General features: G+C 42.3%; 1 protein-coding gene across 2 annotated transcripts; it reads right to left on the minus strand.

The window, feature by feature from the left end:
* Nucleotides 1-747: 747 nt before the first annotated feature.
* Nucleotides 748-18365, minus strand: UBE2L3 (ubiquitin conjugating enzyme E2 L3). 2 transcript variants are annotated; one of them, XM_053993655.1, is made up of 4 exons: nucleotides 18269-18365; nucleotides 9827-9922; nucleotides 6438-6624; nucleotides 748-3448 (listed from the first exon to the last, which is right to left on the minus strand). In XM_053993655.1, the coding sequence occupies exons 1-4, from the start codon at nucleotides 18293-18295 to the stop codon at nucleotides 3294-3296; spliced, it is 465 nt and encodes a 154-aa protein (XP_053849630.1). In that variant the 5' UTR covers nucleotides 18296-18365; the 3' UTR covers nucleotides 748-3293. The 2 variants fall into 2 exon arrangements, with proteins under 2 accessions (XP_053849630.1, XP_053849629.1); XM_053993654.1 differs by lacking the exon at nucleotides 18269-18365 and adding an exon at nucleotides 17620-17676.
* Between the last annotated feature and the right edge of the window lie 537 nt (nucleotides 18366-18902).

Raw genomic sequence — 18902 nt, forward strand, 5'->3', positions numbered from 1 at the left:
CATGAGGAAGTTTTTGTCCTGTGCAAGTAGGAAAAACATCAAGGATGCTGCAGAAGGTATTTTTCCCGGTTCTTGCCTATATTATAGAAAATGCCTTAGGTGTGTGCCGGGGCCGGGTGGGAGCAGGGCAGGTGTTACCCCTGGGGATGCCCCGGCCCCAAAGCCGCTGCCGGCGCTGCTGCCGGGGGGCACCGGGACAGGCCCGCGCCCGGAGCGCTCGCACCTGGCAGCGCCACCCCGTGCCCGCCGGGCCGCACTGCAGCCGCTGCCGGAACGCAGAGCTCCATCGGGAACGGAACTGTCACCGCGTCCTCACGGATACTTTTAAACCTTATCATAAACATTTAAACTGCTCCATGTTCTAAGCGCTGGATTGGCTCTGATCGCACCCATCAGGATGCTACACACCTGTGGAATTTTGCATGCATTTCCTTGCAGCTGAGCACTGAAGACCTGAGGGCAGCATTTACCCAAGCACCGTACTGTGAAAAACAGTTTTTGTAAATTCATTATTTTTAAATGAAGAGCATTAAACCCCAAATTTACGTTTAATTAGAAAAATGAATAATGAACTACTAAAAGACTACTCAATAGGGAACCTTTCAATTGCATAAAATATAGGGAGATAAGGAAATTTCTCAGTAGTTCTGTGAAAGCTTTAAAGACAACCCAAATTGAAATTAAAACACTACTACAATCCCAGTTAATTCCCAGACCTCTGTGAAAATAAAACCATGCCACAAAGCCTTTGAGAGCAATTTTTATTAGGGTAGCAGAATGGACTTGCAGAAAGCCTATACCAGTACTCCTGGGTGTAGTTTCACCAGTGCGCTGCTTTCATTGTGGATGTTCAACTGCACGTTTAAAATTCAGCATGGCTTAGGGAACCAGAGAGAACAAGAGCTTGATTTCCTGAGTTATCATAGGACTTCACACTTTGATTTCTCCTCCTCAGCCTTCAGCCACACAGGTGCCGGATCCCTTTGTTCAGAGGCTGCCCCAGACACGCGCCAGCACTTTGTTTACACGTCTCACAATTTAGCAATTGGACTATGAAGAACACACCAAGAGAACTGATAGCGAGATCTGTCTTCGTGTGACCTCTGCAGCTGGATGGGAGCGGCTGGTGCGGCTCAGCCGGAGTTCCTGCCATCGCGCAGCCCTTCCGTCCCTTCCCGCGGCATCCGATCACAGCCAGGCAGACAGGCGCAGTCTTTGACCTGAGAGGCTTTACAACCACAGAGTAACTACTGAGTAGCAACGAGGGCAGCAAACTAGTGCTACAGTTTTGTTCCAAATAAAATTTAGAGAATGGTAAGTTTCCATGCCAACAGACATGATCAAAGGTACAGTGACTCAGGTGATGCAGAAGTTACACACTTCAGTTTGACAGATAATTTGGCATTATTTTATTATGAATCTGAGTGAGCGTAAATGAAACAAAATCAGTACCAACTTTCTGCAAATGAAGACACAAAGATGTGAAAATTTGGTAATAGTGCTCTCACAAGCCTGAAAACACTTAGGAAATGCAAGTTTCCGTAAATAAGGTGAATGTGGTTTAACTTTATTTACCTGCCAAAGAATCTGTCTAAGAACACTTAAACATAAAATTTCTTAGCTCCCTAACTCATAAAAAAATTTACTTTCAACAAAGGTGAGGTACTGGGCTGTCATTGTTTACACTAAATTGGAAATGAAAGCCAGAGGAGAGGGACGAATAAGGAAATAGCGAATACACAAGACAAAACCAAGAGAGATCTACTGCTTGACACACTAGTACTGAAAGGTTGCAAAGGCAGAGGCTGTATTAAAACTGAATTTAAGAGTACAGGCAACCACCTAGGTGTCAGGGTTTTTTCAACTCTGCTTCCTGCACATTGAAATGATATGTGCTCCCAGATACCGATGGATTTCTGGAAATAATCCATTCACTCAGTAGCAGACCCCAGCTGCAGAAGGGGAGACAGCAGGTTGACTGTGTGGCAGTTTGACTGTGGAGCTAGGATCACGTTCTGGGCTGGGGAGGAAAGGCAGCAGAAGCAGCAGAGACACAGCAAAGGATGCTCAGCTCTGAACAGAAAGGGCTCCCTTTCCTTTCCTTCAGCACGCGCAGGAGTGCCCTGGGGCAGCTGCAGGACGGCTCTGCCCGATGAGGCTGATGAAGCTCCACTGACACTGAACACCCACTAAATCCCCTGTGCCGTGTGCTGAACACAGCAGCAGCCAAGCACACTCTGTCACACCTTATTGCTCAGGCCTGGCCTCGCAGCGGTGCTGGGGCTGGCAACAGCTCAAGGGCCGTCCCACAAACACAGACGCTCCTGACGCATTCTGAGGGAAAACGTTCAGAGAGGACAGCAGTGCTGTCAGATTTAGTTCTTGAATTCAAAATTAACGCTTCCAAAATAATGATTTTAAACTCAGAAGACAGTTTGTCACTTTGGTACCTCTTGGTCCCCAATTTCTGGAACTCTCCTGGATTGGTTGCAATGTTGTTCTGTGCATGTTTCCCACTACTCTGCATAGGTATTAAAGATAGAAGTGAAGGAAGTTTGCAATCACATTCTACTACTTGTTTGCTACAGATTTTTTTCTGAAGTTTTCCAAGAGCAGAACATAAGCCATATTCTAATTCAATGATGCACACAAAAACTTGGGTTTCCCCATTTAATAGACATTGGCCAGATTTACATCAGACCCAGACATTATTTCTGATTGGTTTTGTGGGTTGGATTTTGTTTATTATGTTACAAACTGACGTTCAGGGGAACTTGCAACAAGTCCCACAAAGCACAGTGCAACATTTAGAAAGAAAAGTAAACGAAACTGCCAAACACTCAATCATTTTCTGCCGGAACTGGGATATTTTTCCTAAGACATCACTTTGAGGAGGGGGTTAAAATTCGATGAATGAACTCAAGATAGTGGGAACTGCAAGGAAAAATAAGAAATGACAGCCACAACCTTTTCAATTTAAGGGCAGAATATAAGTCTAAGATATTTTTGATAAATTCTGACAAGAAAAAGAAAACAGCATACTTTAAAGTATATTGAAGCAGTGATTTTTAAACAAAGAAAGCAGAACTAGAACATCTTAAATTTTAATCCTTTCTTTACAGGTTACCTAGCCCACTTTTGATTAAGAAAACTGTAGAAAGTTAGTAACAGCCACAAGTTCACACCGAAAGGTGGCACTTGTCAATTTTCCATAGAGTCCTGCTTTACGGGGTGTCTCAAATGCACTGCTCCGATCTTCTATCATAGGTTGCTGACAGCACTTGTGTCAGATTTTAGTCCACTGGTCGCTTTTCACCATATTTCTTTGTAAACTCTTCAGCGTTCTTACAGAATTTTTTACGGTCCTTAGAGTATTCTTCAGCTAGGTCAGCCCGGAGGGGGTGCTCGGGCTGTGGATCATTCACCAGTGCTATGAGGGACTGGATTACTGTCAAAAGAAGTATAAATACCGTCAGACACTTCGATGGTTAATTTTTAAAAATCAAACTGTAAGCAAAATTCCCCTGTAAGGAAAGAGCTTTAACTGCATTTAAATACATCCCCTTAAATCTCAGGCCTTTTCAAGCGCAGGGCGTGAGTAAGCTGCAGTGATATGCCAAGATTTAGCTCAATGACCTTGAATGAACACCAGAAAATTGTATTTGTAAATAAAATCAACATGAATAGAGACCAAAGTGCACTACAAATGATTTCCCTTGTAATTGGCATCCCATCTAAAATCCTCTCCTACAGCTGAGAACGAATCAAAGTTCTAAGAAAGGTTCACTGAAGGGATTTGGTAAAGATGGAATTTGCACCACGAAGCATTTCCCAACACCTGTCACAGGGATGCAGCTGCGACAGACCCTCTTCTGGAAACCCTTTTTCCCAGCTTTATTTCCCTATGATTCTTACTTCTCCTATGAACAGCAGGCATGTCTTCCCTTTACTCTCAACTTCCCAAGGCAGGCACCAGTGGAGATGAACTGGGTAAACAATGGGGTGAGAGTGGCAAGGAGCTCACAGCAATGTCACAAATGTCCCTGTCACTTTCCGAAGAAAAGTCATTCTTCAGGAAATGGAAGTGCACCTGACATTTACACAGTGAACCTCACACCCCACAGTGCCATCTACTGCTACATTTTTCTCTGGGCAGGAATGCAAGCTCAGACAATCATGGTCACTCCAGCAGATGCTGGAACACCAGAGTGACTTTGGGGCATTGATCTCAGTCTTTTCCACCCATGAACAAACCTCAAAACAAATACTCAAAGCAATGCTCAAATCTGACATTAGTCTCTAAACTGCTAAACAGGAGCATTTCTTACCACAAATCCAAGTTTAAACTGCAACAAACTATCTAAGGAATGTAGAATTGATACCAGCTTCCTTCACAGTAACTCACCAGTCCTGGCCTTACAACAAGTGCCATCACATTGATGAAAACAGCAGAAACCAGCAGAAAAAACTGAGTGGCAATCCCTCCTCACTAAGCAAAGCATGCAAAAACACTACAGAGAAAATGTGTCTTCAATAACCTTAGTAACAAGTAACAAGCCAGAAAAAACAGGCCTGGCAGAAGAGGAACTGCCTCAATAGCCACAGAGTTTGAAAACTATCCTGCCATTAACAGTTGTTTTTAATATTAAGTATAAATTAACAAAAAGTGCAGCAGTATGATGCACATTTAGTATGCAAAAGGTAAGTTAGTGATTTATGATGAACTTAATTGCTTCACTTTTTTGACACCTGCGTGAACAAAACCAATCACTTTGATGCTGTACTAATGATGTCACATTTGTGCACTGAGAAAAGCTAGGAGTGATTTTTCAGTGAAGAAGAAATCTGAAGGAAAAAGAATAGACATTTAAGTAGGGTTTTAGTAACATTGTCACAGGTTCATACAACCATGTAGTAGCAACAGATGTTGACACTAAAACAACTTGAAGAAAGAGTTAAGACAAAAAACCACAACACAGCAGAACATGTGAGATTTGCAGTATTTTGATAGCCAGGATTGGTTCAGAATTCTGATTTTAGCACAGCTTTTATTCACTCTCTCAGATAAAAGTCTCCCTGCTTCTCAGGGAGACACTGACTATTTTCTGCATGCAAACAAGTGTTTCAGTAGTTCCAGCTAATGACAGCTTGTTTTTCAAGCTGGGTAGAGACATGTAAGTTCTTTAGTTAACTAGCAAAGGCTGATAGCAGCAAGACAGCTGCTCAGGTGTGGAACAGAACAGAAACCTTCCACATGTTCTTTCCATCTCATCTCTCCTGAGGGTCTTTGTCCTGTATAATCAGGGATAAATCTACAACAAATCTAAGATCTCGGCTGTCCTATTTCAAAGGTTCTTTCTGCTGCCACCTCCATGTTCACCAACATTCAGCTGCTTCATCTCTTTCTAAAACAACTACAATTTTTCTGTTTTGTCTTTGGCAAGATCACACAACTAGAAGTACTTTTTTTAGCATGCAGGAATAAACAGAAAAAAGATATCTTAAGTACAGCATTGTTTCCTATCAGGAACACATATCATGTGAAAATAACCTTTAAGAACAGCCTGGAAGGGAGAAGTATTTTCTTTTATGGAACAAGATACTTCACTGTCACTGAAGCTCTAGCACTGCCCTAAACAGCTACTCATTTGAATTAATACTCTTAAAAAATAAGCGTTTTTTTTGCAAGGATGTTTGCTTTCTCTATGTATAATAATAAAAGCTTAATATTCAACTAATCATTACCTGCCAGATAACACAAAGTTCTCACCCCAACAACTCATGCAAGCAACAACAGGAAAAAGCCGTACTTATATTACACTTAAGTCTGCCACAGACCCTGACAAACAAATTTTTCTTTACAATATTTACATTCTTATCAAAGACACTCTACACAGCAAGCCCGACAGCAATGATCTTTTAAGACGTAGAAGTTAATCTGTAATATTTTCTCAGATTTTGTTTATGACTCCTATGGTATTTCAAGCCATATGTTCAAATCACATGGCAGATTATAAAATATGCAAAACCTGGAGGTTTTAGACCCTTTCTTTCAAACATCCAGGAATTTACTGAACACCTCTGGATTCTAAAGTCACTGTTTAAAAAGAAACATAGAATAAACCCCACACATACTACCAGCAAAATTTTCAAGTATGCTGAGGACACTTCCTTAATAAACTCATTAGTCATGAAGAGTTTTGTGGTTTCCTGGAGGCAGAAATGCCACTTCAGTGCCAGTACCTCCCATTCCAGTAACAAAATGAGATTCCACAAGTTGTACTCTGTGCTCAACACACGCGATTCATGACACAAACCTTACAATGAATATACCCTCAGAGCACTGGGAAACTGACAAGTGAAACATTATTAGTTTTAAAGTCAAACACTCTGCAAAGTTTCTCAATACCCAGTTCTTTCTCCACATGGAGTCCTACCTTGGTCAGTTTTGGTTGCTGGCTTCCAGTTTTCAGCACTAATTACTGGCAGACAAACCTGCCCCTTTTCATCGATGTTAGGGTGATAGATCTTTGTTTTAAATGTAATCTTAGGAGGTTTGAATGGATATTCTGCTGGGAAGTTGATTTCAATTCTGAAGGCTCCTTTATCATATGGAGGATTGTCCTGCAACAAGAAGGCAGAATGTCAACAGTGTGGCACATGCTAATGGACACAAGTGAAAGCAGCATAGTACAGACATGGATTTCATCGATCTCTTGAATGACCTCTTTGAAAGGCATTTTCTACCAACACTACTGCCAGGTTTATGTGTCAGGAGACATCAAAACCCATGTGAGAGGCAATACATCCTGCACGTTTGCATCCACCCTGGATAAAGCAGGTTGCCATTGTCCTACATTTCTATGGATAAGAAAGCATTCAGCTCCATTTACATCCAACCCAAGGCCCTCTCTAGTAAGTAATTTTATTCCCAGCTTTGTGTTTCAAAAAACATAGTAAAACCTTTCCAAGACACAAACAGCAAACCTGACAAGGGAAGTGGGTTTCTGAACAGTTATTTTGTGTGTCTCACAACGTGGTGGCATGAACAGCAAAGCAATTTGGTTTGTCAGATCTCCCTAAATGTTTCGAGAACGTTTTTGTGCTGACTACGCAAAAATCTGCTGAGCATTCATTGGTACTAAAGATAGATATTCACTGTGTTTGCTGATGAGAACATTCTGAATTTGTATGCAGCTTTAGCACCCACTCTTATCAGATCAGTTTTGAAGGAGCAGGATGAGAGAACTGTGAAGTGAGCAAAGCAGTTCTTCAGGCTGAAAGAGAAAAAACAATGCCCAGAATTTCACTTAGAAAAACCTGTTAGACTATTGATACTGATGCTTCAGATACTGCACAAGAGAGGCAGAACAAAAATAAACCACTGCTACATTTAAAGCCTATGAAAATACTATTCTGCACTGAAAACAGTAACTATAGAATGAAGCTTTTCCAAACACTCTGAGAACAAGAATCAAAGGATGAGAGTTTCCAGTTGATGTAAAGTATAATCGCACACATTCTTCATTAGCAACCAGACCCTTCCCTGCAATCAATTCCAGTCCATAATTTATCAATACTTGGGGGTGGGGAGTGTTCTATTAAAATATATGTTGACAGAAAACATTTAATTTTAGGCTTATCCATGTGAAGAATTTGGTTGTGTGTTTGTAAGAAATACAGCACAGTTTCTCCTAGGGGGAGAGGCAACTACAGCAGTGGTGGTGGTGGTGACAACTTAGGCAGTCACTGCCCTCTACCCCCATGGCTCAATTGTTCTTGCCCCTATCACGTGCTGTAATTTGTGAGGATGTCCAGTGAACTGACACAAGAAGTGACCTGCCTTAAAAACCTCCATTTTCTTCACTGTGCCTCTTACATGAACAAGGAGCCCAGGCTACATTGTCTTGTTTTGATGTTGAAATCAAACAAATAGTGTACCTTGGCCACCCACAGGACACAAACTACTTCATTCTACAATTTAGAACAGGAAAAGAAGTTGACCAAGTATCTTTAATTTGCTTCTTAATTGAGTGAACACCCTTAAAAACTAACATTTGTTCTGAAGAACCAAATATGTTACAAACAAGAGCTTTTAAAGCTTTACTGCCCACCTTTACTGCCACCTATCTTTCAAGTAATTCTGTATGAACACTATTAAAAATAATATGCATTATCTTTCACACCTTCATTAAGCAGCTGACCAAAAAATGCCCAGTTATAGCATTTAATAATCAGTAACTGGTTAGTCCTACTGAAGTATGTGTCTTTAAACCCTAAGTAAGAACATTTGCTAAAATGGGAACAGCATGTGAAGCAAAAACACAGAGAAAGAAGTTTAACTTTCATTGAGCTCGTGTATTGCATTTATGAGCCATCAACTCTAACACTAAAACATCTATAGCATAACCTCAGAATAAAAACTTACACTACTCTTTGAACACAAAGAACAAATTTGAAATTACTATAGGAAGTGTAATTTCATAACAAAATTCTCCTTTGACTATACCAGCAGTGAATTTGAGGCTATTTCCCCTGTAACAGGACATATTACAAATCAAAAGGTGGGTCTGGAGCACAGTTCACTCCACCAACATTTAAACACTTGTGATGCTGCAAAGCTTTGCAAAACAAACACCACGCTCATCCTCTGTCGAGCAGAAACTGTTAAAAATAGCTGCTGTACACCACACATTCCTGATCTTAACAGGAGCACACAAGTATTTTGTTTTATTAGTCATATTTACCAACCTTCTACTGCTTCAAAGTATTATCAAAGCACTAAACTGTTATACATGAAGCACAAAGTGACTGATTAAAGCCAGTTGTTCCTCAGCTCTGTCAAATTTCAGTGTCAGATGCCACTTGCTTTGTTTGCAGGAGTAGTGTCAGCCACTCCAAGGAGTCACTTGCAGGCACGTAAGTAAACAGCAAACTTGATATATTCCACAGCATTTAAAGTGTAAACGCCCAGCCATTACCTCAGCCTGTGCCATGTGAGCTCCAGAGCAGCCTCTGACTAATGTAGCACTGCTACAGAGATGTCTCAAAGTCTTACTCATATAATAAAAAGACAGACTTACACTGGTTGGGGAGGCTTTTTGGCACCACCCACAGAAAACCACAACTGCTACCCCCATGGCCCAACCCCGATTGCTGCAGACTAAAAATAGCTCTTAGAACCAAGGCAGCCATTCCCCACTGCTATGGGCCACAGCTGTGGGAAATACAAGAGGTGAAAATCCAAGTGACTTTCAACCAAGAAACCAACACATCACATTTCCTGCTTTCCCCTTAGTAACAAATCCCTCTCTATTTAACTAATAAAATGGTTATCTACTTCAATCAAGCATTCCCTAAGAAGACTGCAGTGCTCTAAAAAAAATTAAGTGAAATAAGTTTATTTTGGCACTAACTAATGCCTAAATAAAGATACTACTTTCTTTTAAAGAGCTCACTTCAGAAAATCCAAACCTTTTCCTTGCATCGAGTTTTTCCCAATACTCAGTTTTATCCTAGTAATAAACCTAGTAAATGAAAAAAAGTACATACTAAGGAGTAAAAGTATTTAATATTTCCTTTCCTTTTCCTATGATCATGTAGATTTTGTACTTTAGGCTTAATGTAAAACCAAACTTCACTGCTTCCCCTTCCAACACCTCTCCCAGCAGCCCAGTGCCACCACGGAGCTCCAGCCATGTGTCAGCCCAGGCCTACAATAACGAATTCTTCCATGGTCACCAGCAGCACCACTGAGCTGTGGATTTATGAGATACAAATGATCCTCATTTTATTTTAAAGCTCATAAGGAGTAGTCTATACTCACAGGAACAATAAGCCCTTGCCAGGTCAATAAATTAGCTTCATCAACCTGGATATTACGGAAGTTTTTCATTCCACATTTGCGGATTTCTTCAAGCTCCTGAAAAGCAAAGCAAAGTGTTAAGTGTAAGTTAATAATTGTATTAAGCAAGATGCTCACATTTATTTTTTCAAAATGCTTAAAGGTCAATGTGGTTTTCTTTAGTTAGTGGTGTGGCAACCCACACAAATAAGAAATAAAATTTTGCACCTGTAAAAAGTAAAATTCTCTGAGACTCTTGACCCTTATTTTCTGATATATGAGGAAAACACAAAAATGTCTTGTTATTAACATCATTATAGACATAATGAAGCAGAAATATTAAAAAACTACATTTAAAAATGCTGTTCTATCTGAAATGTCTATCAGTGCCTTTGGTAACAGACTACTGACAATACTGAGAGGTGCAGAAATAAAATGCATCTTAGGATTTGTGTGAAGGAGAACAGTGATTTGGAAGAACTATTTCATAATAGTTTTAAACAGGGATAAAACCAATGAACAGGCCAATTATTTCAACTGAAAATGAGCAAATTCCTGCATGAACAGCTTAAATTGATCCAAACCCAGAAAAATATCAATCAAACCTTGTTTAGAGCAGTAACTTGAAAAGATTCAGCTTTCTCTCTATTTAGTATCTCAAAGCTTACAGTACACACTAGGATTCCTCTCTTTAAAGCTGTATCAGTCTTGAGCAAGGTTATCTTTCTGCACCAGTTAAACTCTTCTTACCCAGTTAATGAACCAGTTATCACTAAAATAAGTATTTCAGCATTTTTATATTTAAAATGACATATAAGCCCTACTGTAGGGACTGTTTCCTGGAGTATTTCATAAGCCCTAAAAAGAAACACCTCAAAGTTCCACTTTTATTTCCTCCACAACAATTACAGTCCTTTGTGGTTGAACTCTGCCATTTTATTTTTAAAGAGAATTCAATGAAATATGAATTCAAAAATCATCCACAGCAAAACATAAAAGTTTCCCAGTGCTTTCAAAGCTGCAGCACATGCCTGGTGGCTGCATAGGTTAGGAAAAAATGTTGCTTATACAGCAGCACTGGGGTTGCTCTGACAGAGCTCAGCTCTGCACTGGGTGCAGGTGTCTTGCAAAATTAGGCTGGATATAATTATGATAAACCCACCAATTACAAGCAAAGGCACTACACAATGGAAAACAAAAAAGATCAGTTTTCCTGCTACAAGTGCTGTAGTGTCTGTGGTTTGTTTTCTAAAATAGCTCTACGTTCATCTTGGATCAAACCTTTCTGCACTTGACTGGCAGATTTAATACCTGCAGTAACCTCTTGCATAAATTCAGCATCATGACAAAATTCAAACCCAAAGGGAAATGAGAATTCCAAATGCACATGAAACAAAATCACGACAGCCACATATCAGCAAATGAACATTTATATTCCTTCCCACTGCACCTACTAAAGCAAGAGCATACTCTGAACACAGTTTAACCTTGGACACTTGGATACTGAATTGATGCCTAACACTATCTTCATGACACTAACCCTGACCTTTTAGTCTAGACCCATGGATTAATCCCCAAATTCCACTGCTGCTCGATTTATGCAACGTCACAGACAGTTTGGGTGTTTTTTTAAAAGAGCTAAGAGGATTATCCCATTTCCTTAGAGCAGGAAAACATAAGCCCCCCCCCCCCCCAAATAATCCCATGAAGCATATTTATAGGGATAGAGAGCAAACCAAAATATTCAAAAGAAAATAACCTTTACGATTGCAGGATTGCAGCTCTAAGTGGCACTTTACCATAACTCAGAGTGCAAATCCCCACAGTGCCTTACTTTGAGTGCTCCTGCACAAAGCAGCAGCTCAGGAGAGCCGGGCAGATCCTGCGCTGACTCTGTCCTGACAGGGTCAGGAACTTGCTTTGAACTGAGTTTTGCTGCTCACTCCCATCACATACAGAACTGTGAAGTCCTGGCAAACCACTGCTCCACAGCATGTAAAAGGAATAAATTCCATTCCACACTAGATGTATCACATCAAACACTGGGGACAAAATAAGCTAATTAAGCAGTAGGTATTTAAGCATGAATAAATGTGCATCATAACAAGTGCCTTCACTCTAAAAGAAGGCAAGAAAAATGATTTTAGACTATTTTCTAGTTACTATAGTAAAAACATTATGCATATGACAGAAATCTTCCCCATTATGCCCAGTGGGACTGCAGCTTCCATGCAGGAGCTTTTGTCCCAGGTTCAGACAACAGTATTGTACTGCTGCTGGCCCAGAGGACAATTGTCCAGATGCAAAAAAAGGAAGGATTATGACTCTATAATTTAGGTATGTTATTAAACTAATACAACAAATTAGAAAAGCGTAGCTTCACATTGCTGGAAAATTAAATACCTACATTTTATAGTTAGATTCAGCTTAAAAAACTGGATGTTGAATTTAGAAGTCCAAGAATCCCATACGGAGATAATTATAAAATTGTAAAACCTTGTATCCTACCAATGAAAAGTTAAAATAAATAGGCAAATCGTTTCCCACTTTTTCTCAAGCCCACTATATGGGAGAGGGAATTAAACAGTACAGAGCCACTAAGGAACTAGACAAAAATTATTCAGACCATCTTCCTCTTTGAAATGACATATGAGGCCTTTGCAGGAAACCGCTTCCAAAATCAAAGCCGTGGTAATGCCTGGAGCGTGTCAGGCCTGCACCGTGCCCTTCTGCGGGAGGAGCTGACAGCTGCGCGAGGGACACCAGGGATAAAGGCGGCAGCTCCGTGCCTCTCACGCAGCCAGCACTGCAGAGGTCAGGGACAATCCAGCCACCTCAACTCCGGCCTTAGACAGATTGAAACTTGGACTAGAAATTACTTTTCTTACACTAGGAGTGTTTCAGACGTCGTGTATGTCACTCCAAAGGAATCAACTCCGTGGTGGAGTTCTTTACAAACAGCTCTTTCCCCATTACTGTCCTCACAAAGGCAGTGTAACACTACACAAGCCACGCTTTCGAGAGTGGTCATTCACAATTTAAGGGTGTGAGGGGAGGTTGTTTTGGTTTTTTCCTTCTGGCAACTGCCAAAACCCATAATAAGGATCTAACTGCCTCAGGGCTAGGGAGGCAGACAGTGCAGTGTAAAAGTACTGTTAAAAAAGTGAATGAGCTACTAAATACTTTAAAGCAGCACAGATTAAAAGCTAACAATACCTTTAACACGGGCTAGAGCAACTCCAACGGGACAAAAATTACTCTATGAGGTAAAAAGATACAGTCCAGATATTTATTTCAAAGTAATACTTATGAGTCTAGGCAGACAGTAAATAGATTAATTCCTTTTCTTGTCCTCCACCCCTTAATTTTGTCAAGTAACATAATTAAAGCAGCACAGGAGGAGCGTAACTAAACGCTCCAGTTAGATGACTGCGGTAAGAATTTGAATCAATCTTCATTCCCCACTCCTTTATCAACCTTGCATGTGACCTTGGTGCATTGGTTTATCCACTTGAAAAACTGAAATGTCTTAGTTCATGGGGCTCTCAAGAGAGATGATGTTTGTAATTTGGAAATGTTCGGACAAAGTGTTATTCACAGCACATGAAATGGAGAAAACGCTGTTTCAGAGGTGGTACCTGATCTTCAAGCATATAATGCTGAAGGTAGTCATAAAAGTACATACTACTTCTCATATATAACCACTAAAGGTTTAAAATTGTCATTTTCAATACTGTGTAATCATTTGGGCTGTTCAAATAAAACATTAAATATTTTAAAGTAGAAAGAAAAGCGGCACCAGCTTAAAATGTAGCTAAATCCTTCAAAAAACCTGATACTGTTTTGTCCACGCATCTTTCAAGTTTTGGGACTTCTCTAAAAACCCAAGCCAGATAGAAAAATGCAGTGAAGGCAAATATGTGTAAGAGTGCAATCTGAGAACATGGGAATAAGTGTAAGAGCTCATACTGACTTTAGTAAGTTCTGCATTAAAGCCCAGAATACTATTAAATTCACAAATAAAACAAAAAGCCTCCTGAAATAACCCTAAATCATTATTACAACTTATATTTATCTGTTTATGAATACATTTTCTAAAAAATCCCTGTAAGTCAAACAGGCTCCAAAACACTGAACAGAAACTGGCCAGTTTCACTTTCTGGAGTTACAGTACAGAGAAGTATTAATAAAACACCTTAAAATCTGATTCTACCACACAAAAAAAATCCATCACAAATCCAACCAGAAACAGAATTTAGTTCTCCTAAGAATCAGCAGTAAGTTTCCTTTGCAACCCTGTATACTCATGTCTTATTGACTGAGCAAATCTACTTTTTGGCAAAGTATTTTCATTTAATTAAAAATCCTTTTGTCAATTCTCAGTTTCAAAAAGGGAAAATGCTTCCATAGTCTCACTTCTGCCTAAGGACAATCATACGTTGCTCAAAACCATATTTCCATTGTTACTAAGAACTGAAGTTTGGATCAATTCAGAATTATTTTTCAAGTATCAGAGTTGTTTAAAACCCGTTTACTTGGGAGCACTACAGTGTTTACAGGACCACAGCATCCTGAAGATTGCAGGCCACCTACCTGGGTGCGGTCCCATGTTTGTGTTTTATCATGGAGGAGTTCAACAGTTGCATAAATGTTTGACTATGCAACTATGGAAGCAGAGTAAAAACAATAAAATTAAAATAATTGTCAACACATCTCACTTCCTATGTGAAGTGTTATTTACTCTTTAAATTAGTTTTCATTTTCTGTTGCTAAAGATACTTTTGAACATCGAAAAACCAGGAAACCAAAGCATGGATCTTTCAGACAGCTGAGCTCCATCTGAGGCAGTCACCATGGAAGGGCCCAGCTCCACATCTGGGGCAGCAGAGCCTTCTCCAGGAGCACCCAGACACCCTGTGGGAGGTGCAGCTCAGCACCAGATGCTACTACCCCTGCAAGCACTCTGAGTGTCCAGCACCAGAGCAGCCTTCCCTCTGCACCTCCCCACACAGCACTCAGCCACGGATCCAGCACGAGGAACAGCTTCTTTAACATTAGTAGGTGGCAACTGTGCAAAGCCTTTCCTTGAAGTCTCCAGGAGATCCGTGTTCCCCATCACACAGCCTGGAGACAATCTCCCTTCTATGAGAAAGGGCCATGAAGCCCAGTACCCCCCTTCAAAGAGAAGCCTTAGATCCTCTCCTAAATAGAATCACTCCATATTTGTGTGTTTTAACCCTGAGAGACTGTCTACAACATCACATCCTTGACAAAGACTGCTTCTTTCCCACCCTTCACGTTTCACAAGGAGTCAGGATTCAACAACTGGGGCTCTTTGAAGAGGTGTAATGGTGGCTCACAGATCAAACCTCCACCTCAGATGTCACTGGAATATGAGTCACTAGCCCTGTTTATTTCACGCTTTTGCTACGCTAAGTGCACTCCTGGAAGGGCACACCTCCACAGAGCTGCTGTGAATCAGGGGAGAAGACTTTGGTTAGGTGGCACTATTTGATGGGATAAAGCTCAACAAAAAGGGGCCATAAAAAAGGTCTTTGGCCTAGGGAAGGCGATCTGCTCAAACACACTCTCAGATGACAAGCCAATCTTGTTGTCTTTATGACTTGAATTCATGTTTAAAATCGAATGGCACAAGTATATTGGCAAAATTTGTAATGCTTGTTTTGCACAGAGGTTTGTGAACTGAAGATGCAAATGGCTTCCCCCACTGGAAAAGGGCATCCATTCCCACCTGCACAGTGGACACGACTCCCAGTTTTCTACAGGCAGACAGTGAGTTATTCTGGATGTACTGCATCCAGTCTCTTTGAGCCATGGTGATTAATACAAATAACTATGATGCATGACTTGAGTCCAGAAAAAATGCAGTACTTCAAAATGTTGGCAAGACCTTAAGGAAACAGGAATTGCTTCATTTTATATAACTTTAAAAGGTTTATGGTTTAGTCTCATTTATCAAAGACAAGCTTGATTAGTTAGCTCAAAGAAGATACAGTTAATGCTTATCCTAAATTATTTTAAAGGTAATTGACTGACACAGTGAAAAACCCTACTTCCTTTAGTTATAATTACTCATCCTTCCAACACCCTGTCAAAGACACCCCAAAGACTCTTCCCAATTGCAAAACTTCAACAATGAAAGACTTTAAATCAAAATGGACCTGTGAATCTGGGACTTTAACAGTGCTATTAGGTTGATACACACGTGAGCCTGGACCTTCACATCATGCTGCAGCAATCCCGATGACATCATCCCTACGAGAGCTCTACTTTGTTCCTGCCAGATGAATGGCAAACCCAGAGCCTTTTGGGCTGCCTCCATCCCCAGAGCAGGAAGGGAGCTGCTGATTTAACAGCTTCTGCAAGCTGTGGGACGCAGCAGCCCACAGCTCTTGGACTGCATAAAACCCACACAAACGTGAACAAGCCACAGACATTAGGCAACAAAAACAAAAGTGAAAATATAAGAGGTAAGTTTCGAGAAACAACTGCCACACCAATTTTCTAGAAAATACGGTCACGTTATCAAAACTCCTTTTTAGTGTATTTTAGTGAAAGCCTGAGGTGCTAACTAATGTTTCAGAAGTATAGTAAAAATGAGGAGGGGGCTAAAAAGCAAGAGGCACCGAAAATATTAAGAACAATTTTTATTGCCTTTCAGATTTTCATTTTCTATTTTAAATTAATGAAAAAAAATGGAAATATATATTATTCCTACGAGAGTAGTAGTGATGTGCTTTTGAACAATTAATGTATTATTTCAGAACAGGCAAAAAAACTACCTTATAAAAACAGTAAATAATTTTATAACTGAAACTAAGTGAAACCTTATTTGCGTATAAAGCAACAGACACGGTGATTATGATACTAAAACCTTGAGAAAATATAGAGCTATCAAAAACGAAATAAAAAATGAATTCCATCTCACCAGGATCCTTAAGGAAAATTAAAGGTTTATGCCTACTGATTTTTAATATATATGAATGACACTGCACACAATCTATCTACTATTTAATTGCTCCACAGAATATGTAAACCAACAAAATGAGTCTTATAGAAGCACTGCTGAGCTATTGGTTTCCTCCAAAATACCCAAGTTATAATGGTTATTCATATATCTGCACCATCAAGGAAACACAACTTCAGGACAGGCCATGAACATGTCCTGGTGAAATCCCAGCCCTACTGGGGGTCCACGTCCTTGAAGCCAGCTGTAAAACTGGTATTAAAGGATTAAGTTTAACAGAATCACCCAAGTATCTGTTAAATCCCAGTGCAGGGTTATTCTGCACCCCACAGGGGCAGGTTTTTAAATAAGCTGAAACAGTGCTCAACAGTTACAGGGTCTTTCCCCTCCATTTCCCAGAACTGGCCTGTAAAGTCCATTGATTTCCTCACAGGCACTTTGCATGCAAATCTGGGTTCTGCCACAGCATTTTCCAGATGAATAAATTTTATGCCACTGTGTAGTGTGTCCTAGGCAAACCTTGCTGCTTACAGTTTATAATGTTAATTGGCAATTATATACAGCACATAAAATAAATTTGTGTGCTTTGGGGGTAATGCTTACTATTTTCCTCCTAAGAAGTAGCTTCCTCCTCAAAGAAAATAACGAGGAACATAATCGCGAATGGTATTTAACCATAAACTATACGTGCTCTTGGTTTAAGCCCAGCTGGGGCCCAGTTTCCATTTCCAAGTATCATCCACTGTTCTGGGTTCAGAACAAGTAAGAGTGAAGACAAAAACATTACCACGTCCGCAGCGAATGAAGAAACTTCTGAACCCAGGTCCATGTTTCTGTGCAATAAACCTCTTACTCATACAAGGAAGAGGTTACTCTCCGAAACCACGAAATTATTTCATCCCGGGCGCCTGGGGACGGTTCCTCACCGGGGCGAGCGCGGGGGAGCGGCGAACCTCCCCACGCAGGGAGGGAGGAGAGGGCGCTTCCCCGCCGAGCCCTGCCCCGGCAGGGCCGCCGAGCCCTCCCGCCGCCCCGGGGATGCCCCGGCCCCGGGCGGCGGCGTTTCCTTCCCCCCCCCGTCCCTTCCTCTTTGCTTAGTCACCCTGGAGCCCCCCGAGCGAGGGGGTCGGGGCGGCCCGCGGCGCCCGCCCGGCGCCCCCGCCCAGCCCCGGGCGGCAGCCGGGTCCGCGGGGCGCTGCCGGAGCGCGGGGCGGCGGCGGCGGGGGGGCGGCGCGGCCCCTCACGGCCGCGGCCCAAGTGCCGGCTGCTCCCGCTCCGGCCGCCCGGGCGCGGGGCGCCGCGGCGGGGCGCGGGGGAGGCCGCTCCGCCGGGGCGCGGCGGGGGAGGCGGCCCCGCGCTGCCGGAGGGGGCCGGGGCGGAGGGGCGGCGGCGGGAGCCTGGGCCGCCCGCCCGGCGGCCCTGCCCGGCGCTGTTACCTTCATCAGCCTCCTGCTGGCCGCCATCTTGGCTCTGCTGCTGCGCCCCACAATGCATCGCGGCGCGGGCCGGCCGCTAAACCCTGCGCTTCCTGGGGCGGGGCGTGCGCTCGGCCCGGCTCGGCTCGGCTCGGCCCGGCCCGGCTCGGCTCGGCTCGGCTCGGCCCGGCCCGGCCCGGCCCGGCTCGGCCCGAGGTCTCGGTGGTGCCTTTTCAATCGCCAGTCACTGATTTAAAAGTGTTGCGGTGCCTTTTTCTATTTACTGTGCATCCCCCAAATTCGGTACCATCTTCCTCGGCGGGGAAGAGACAACCACCTGTAGTCACAGGCTTTCTCAAACAAGTCCACGTCCTCTTCAGAGCCCTTCAGAAGCTTTACTTCTTAGTTTCTTCTAACACTCTGGAGGGAGAGGGAAGGGCGATTTTCGAAGAGGCATCTGACCACAGATCCATCCTCAGCTCCGCTGGTCTCAGATGAAACCCCCCTGGCCCTAGCTCTCCGTGAGCAGCCCAGTCCAGCCGCACCCCTGCTTCCAGCGCCCTGCCGCGATCTCTGCGAGAAAAGTGCTGTGGAAGAGGAGAAGATGCCCTGTCAGTACGAGGCAAGGCTGGCGTTTGCCATGTGCTGTTTAGCC

The sequence above is a fragment of the Vidua macroura genome, chromosome 18 (genome assembly GCF_024509145.1).
Source record: "Vidua macroura isolate BioBank_ID:100142 chromosome 18, ASM2450914v1, whole genome shotgun sequence".
NCBI lineage: Eukaryota > Metazoa > Chordata > Aves > Passeriformes > Viduidae > Vidua > Vidua macroura.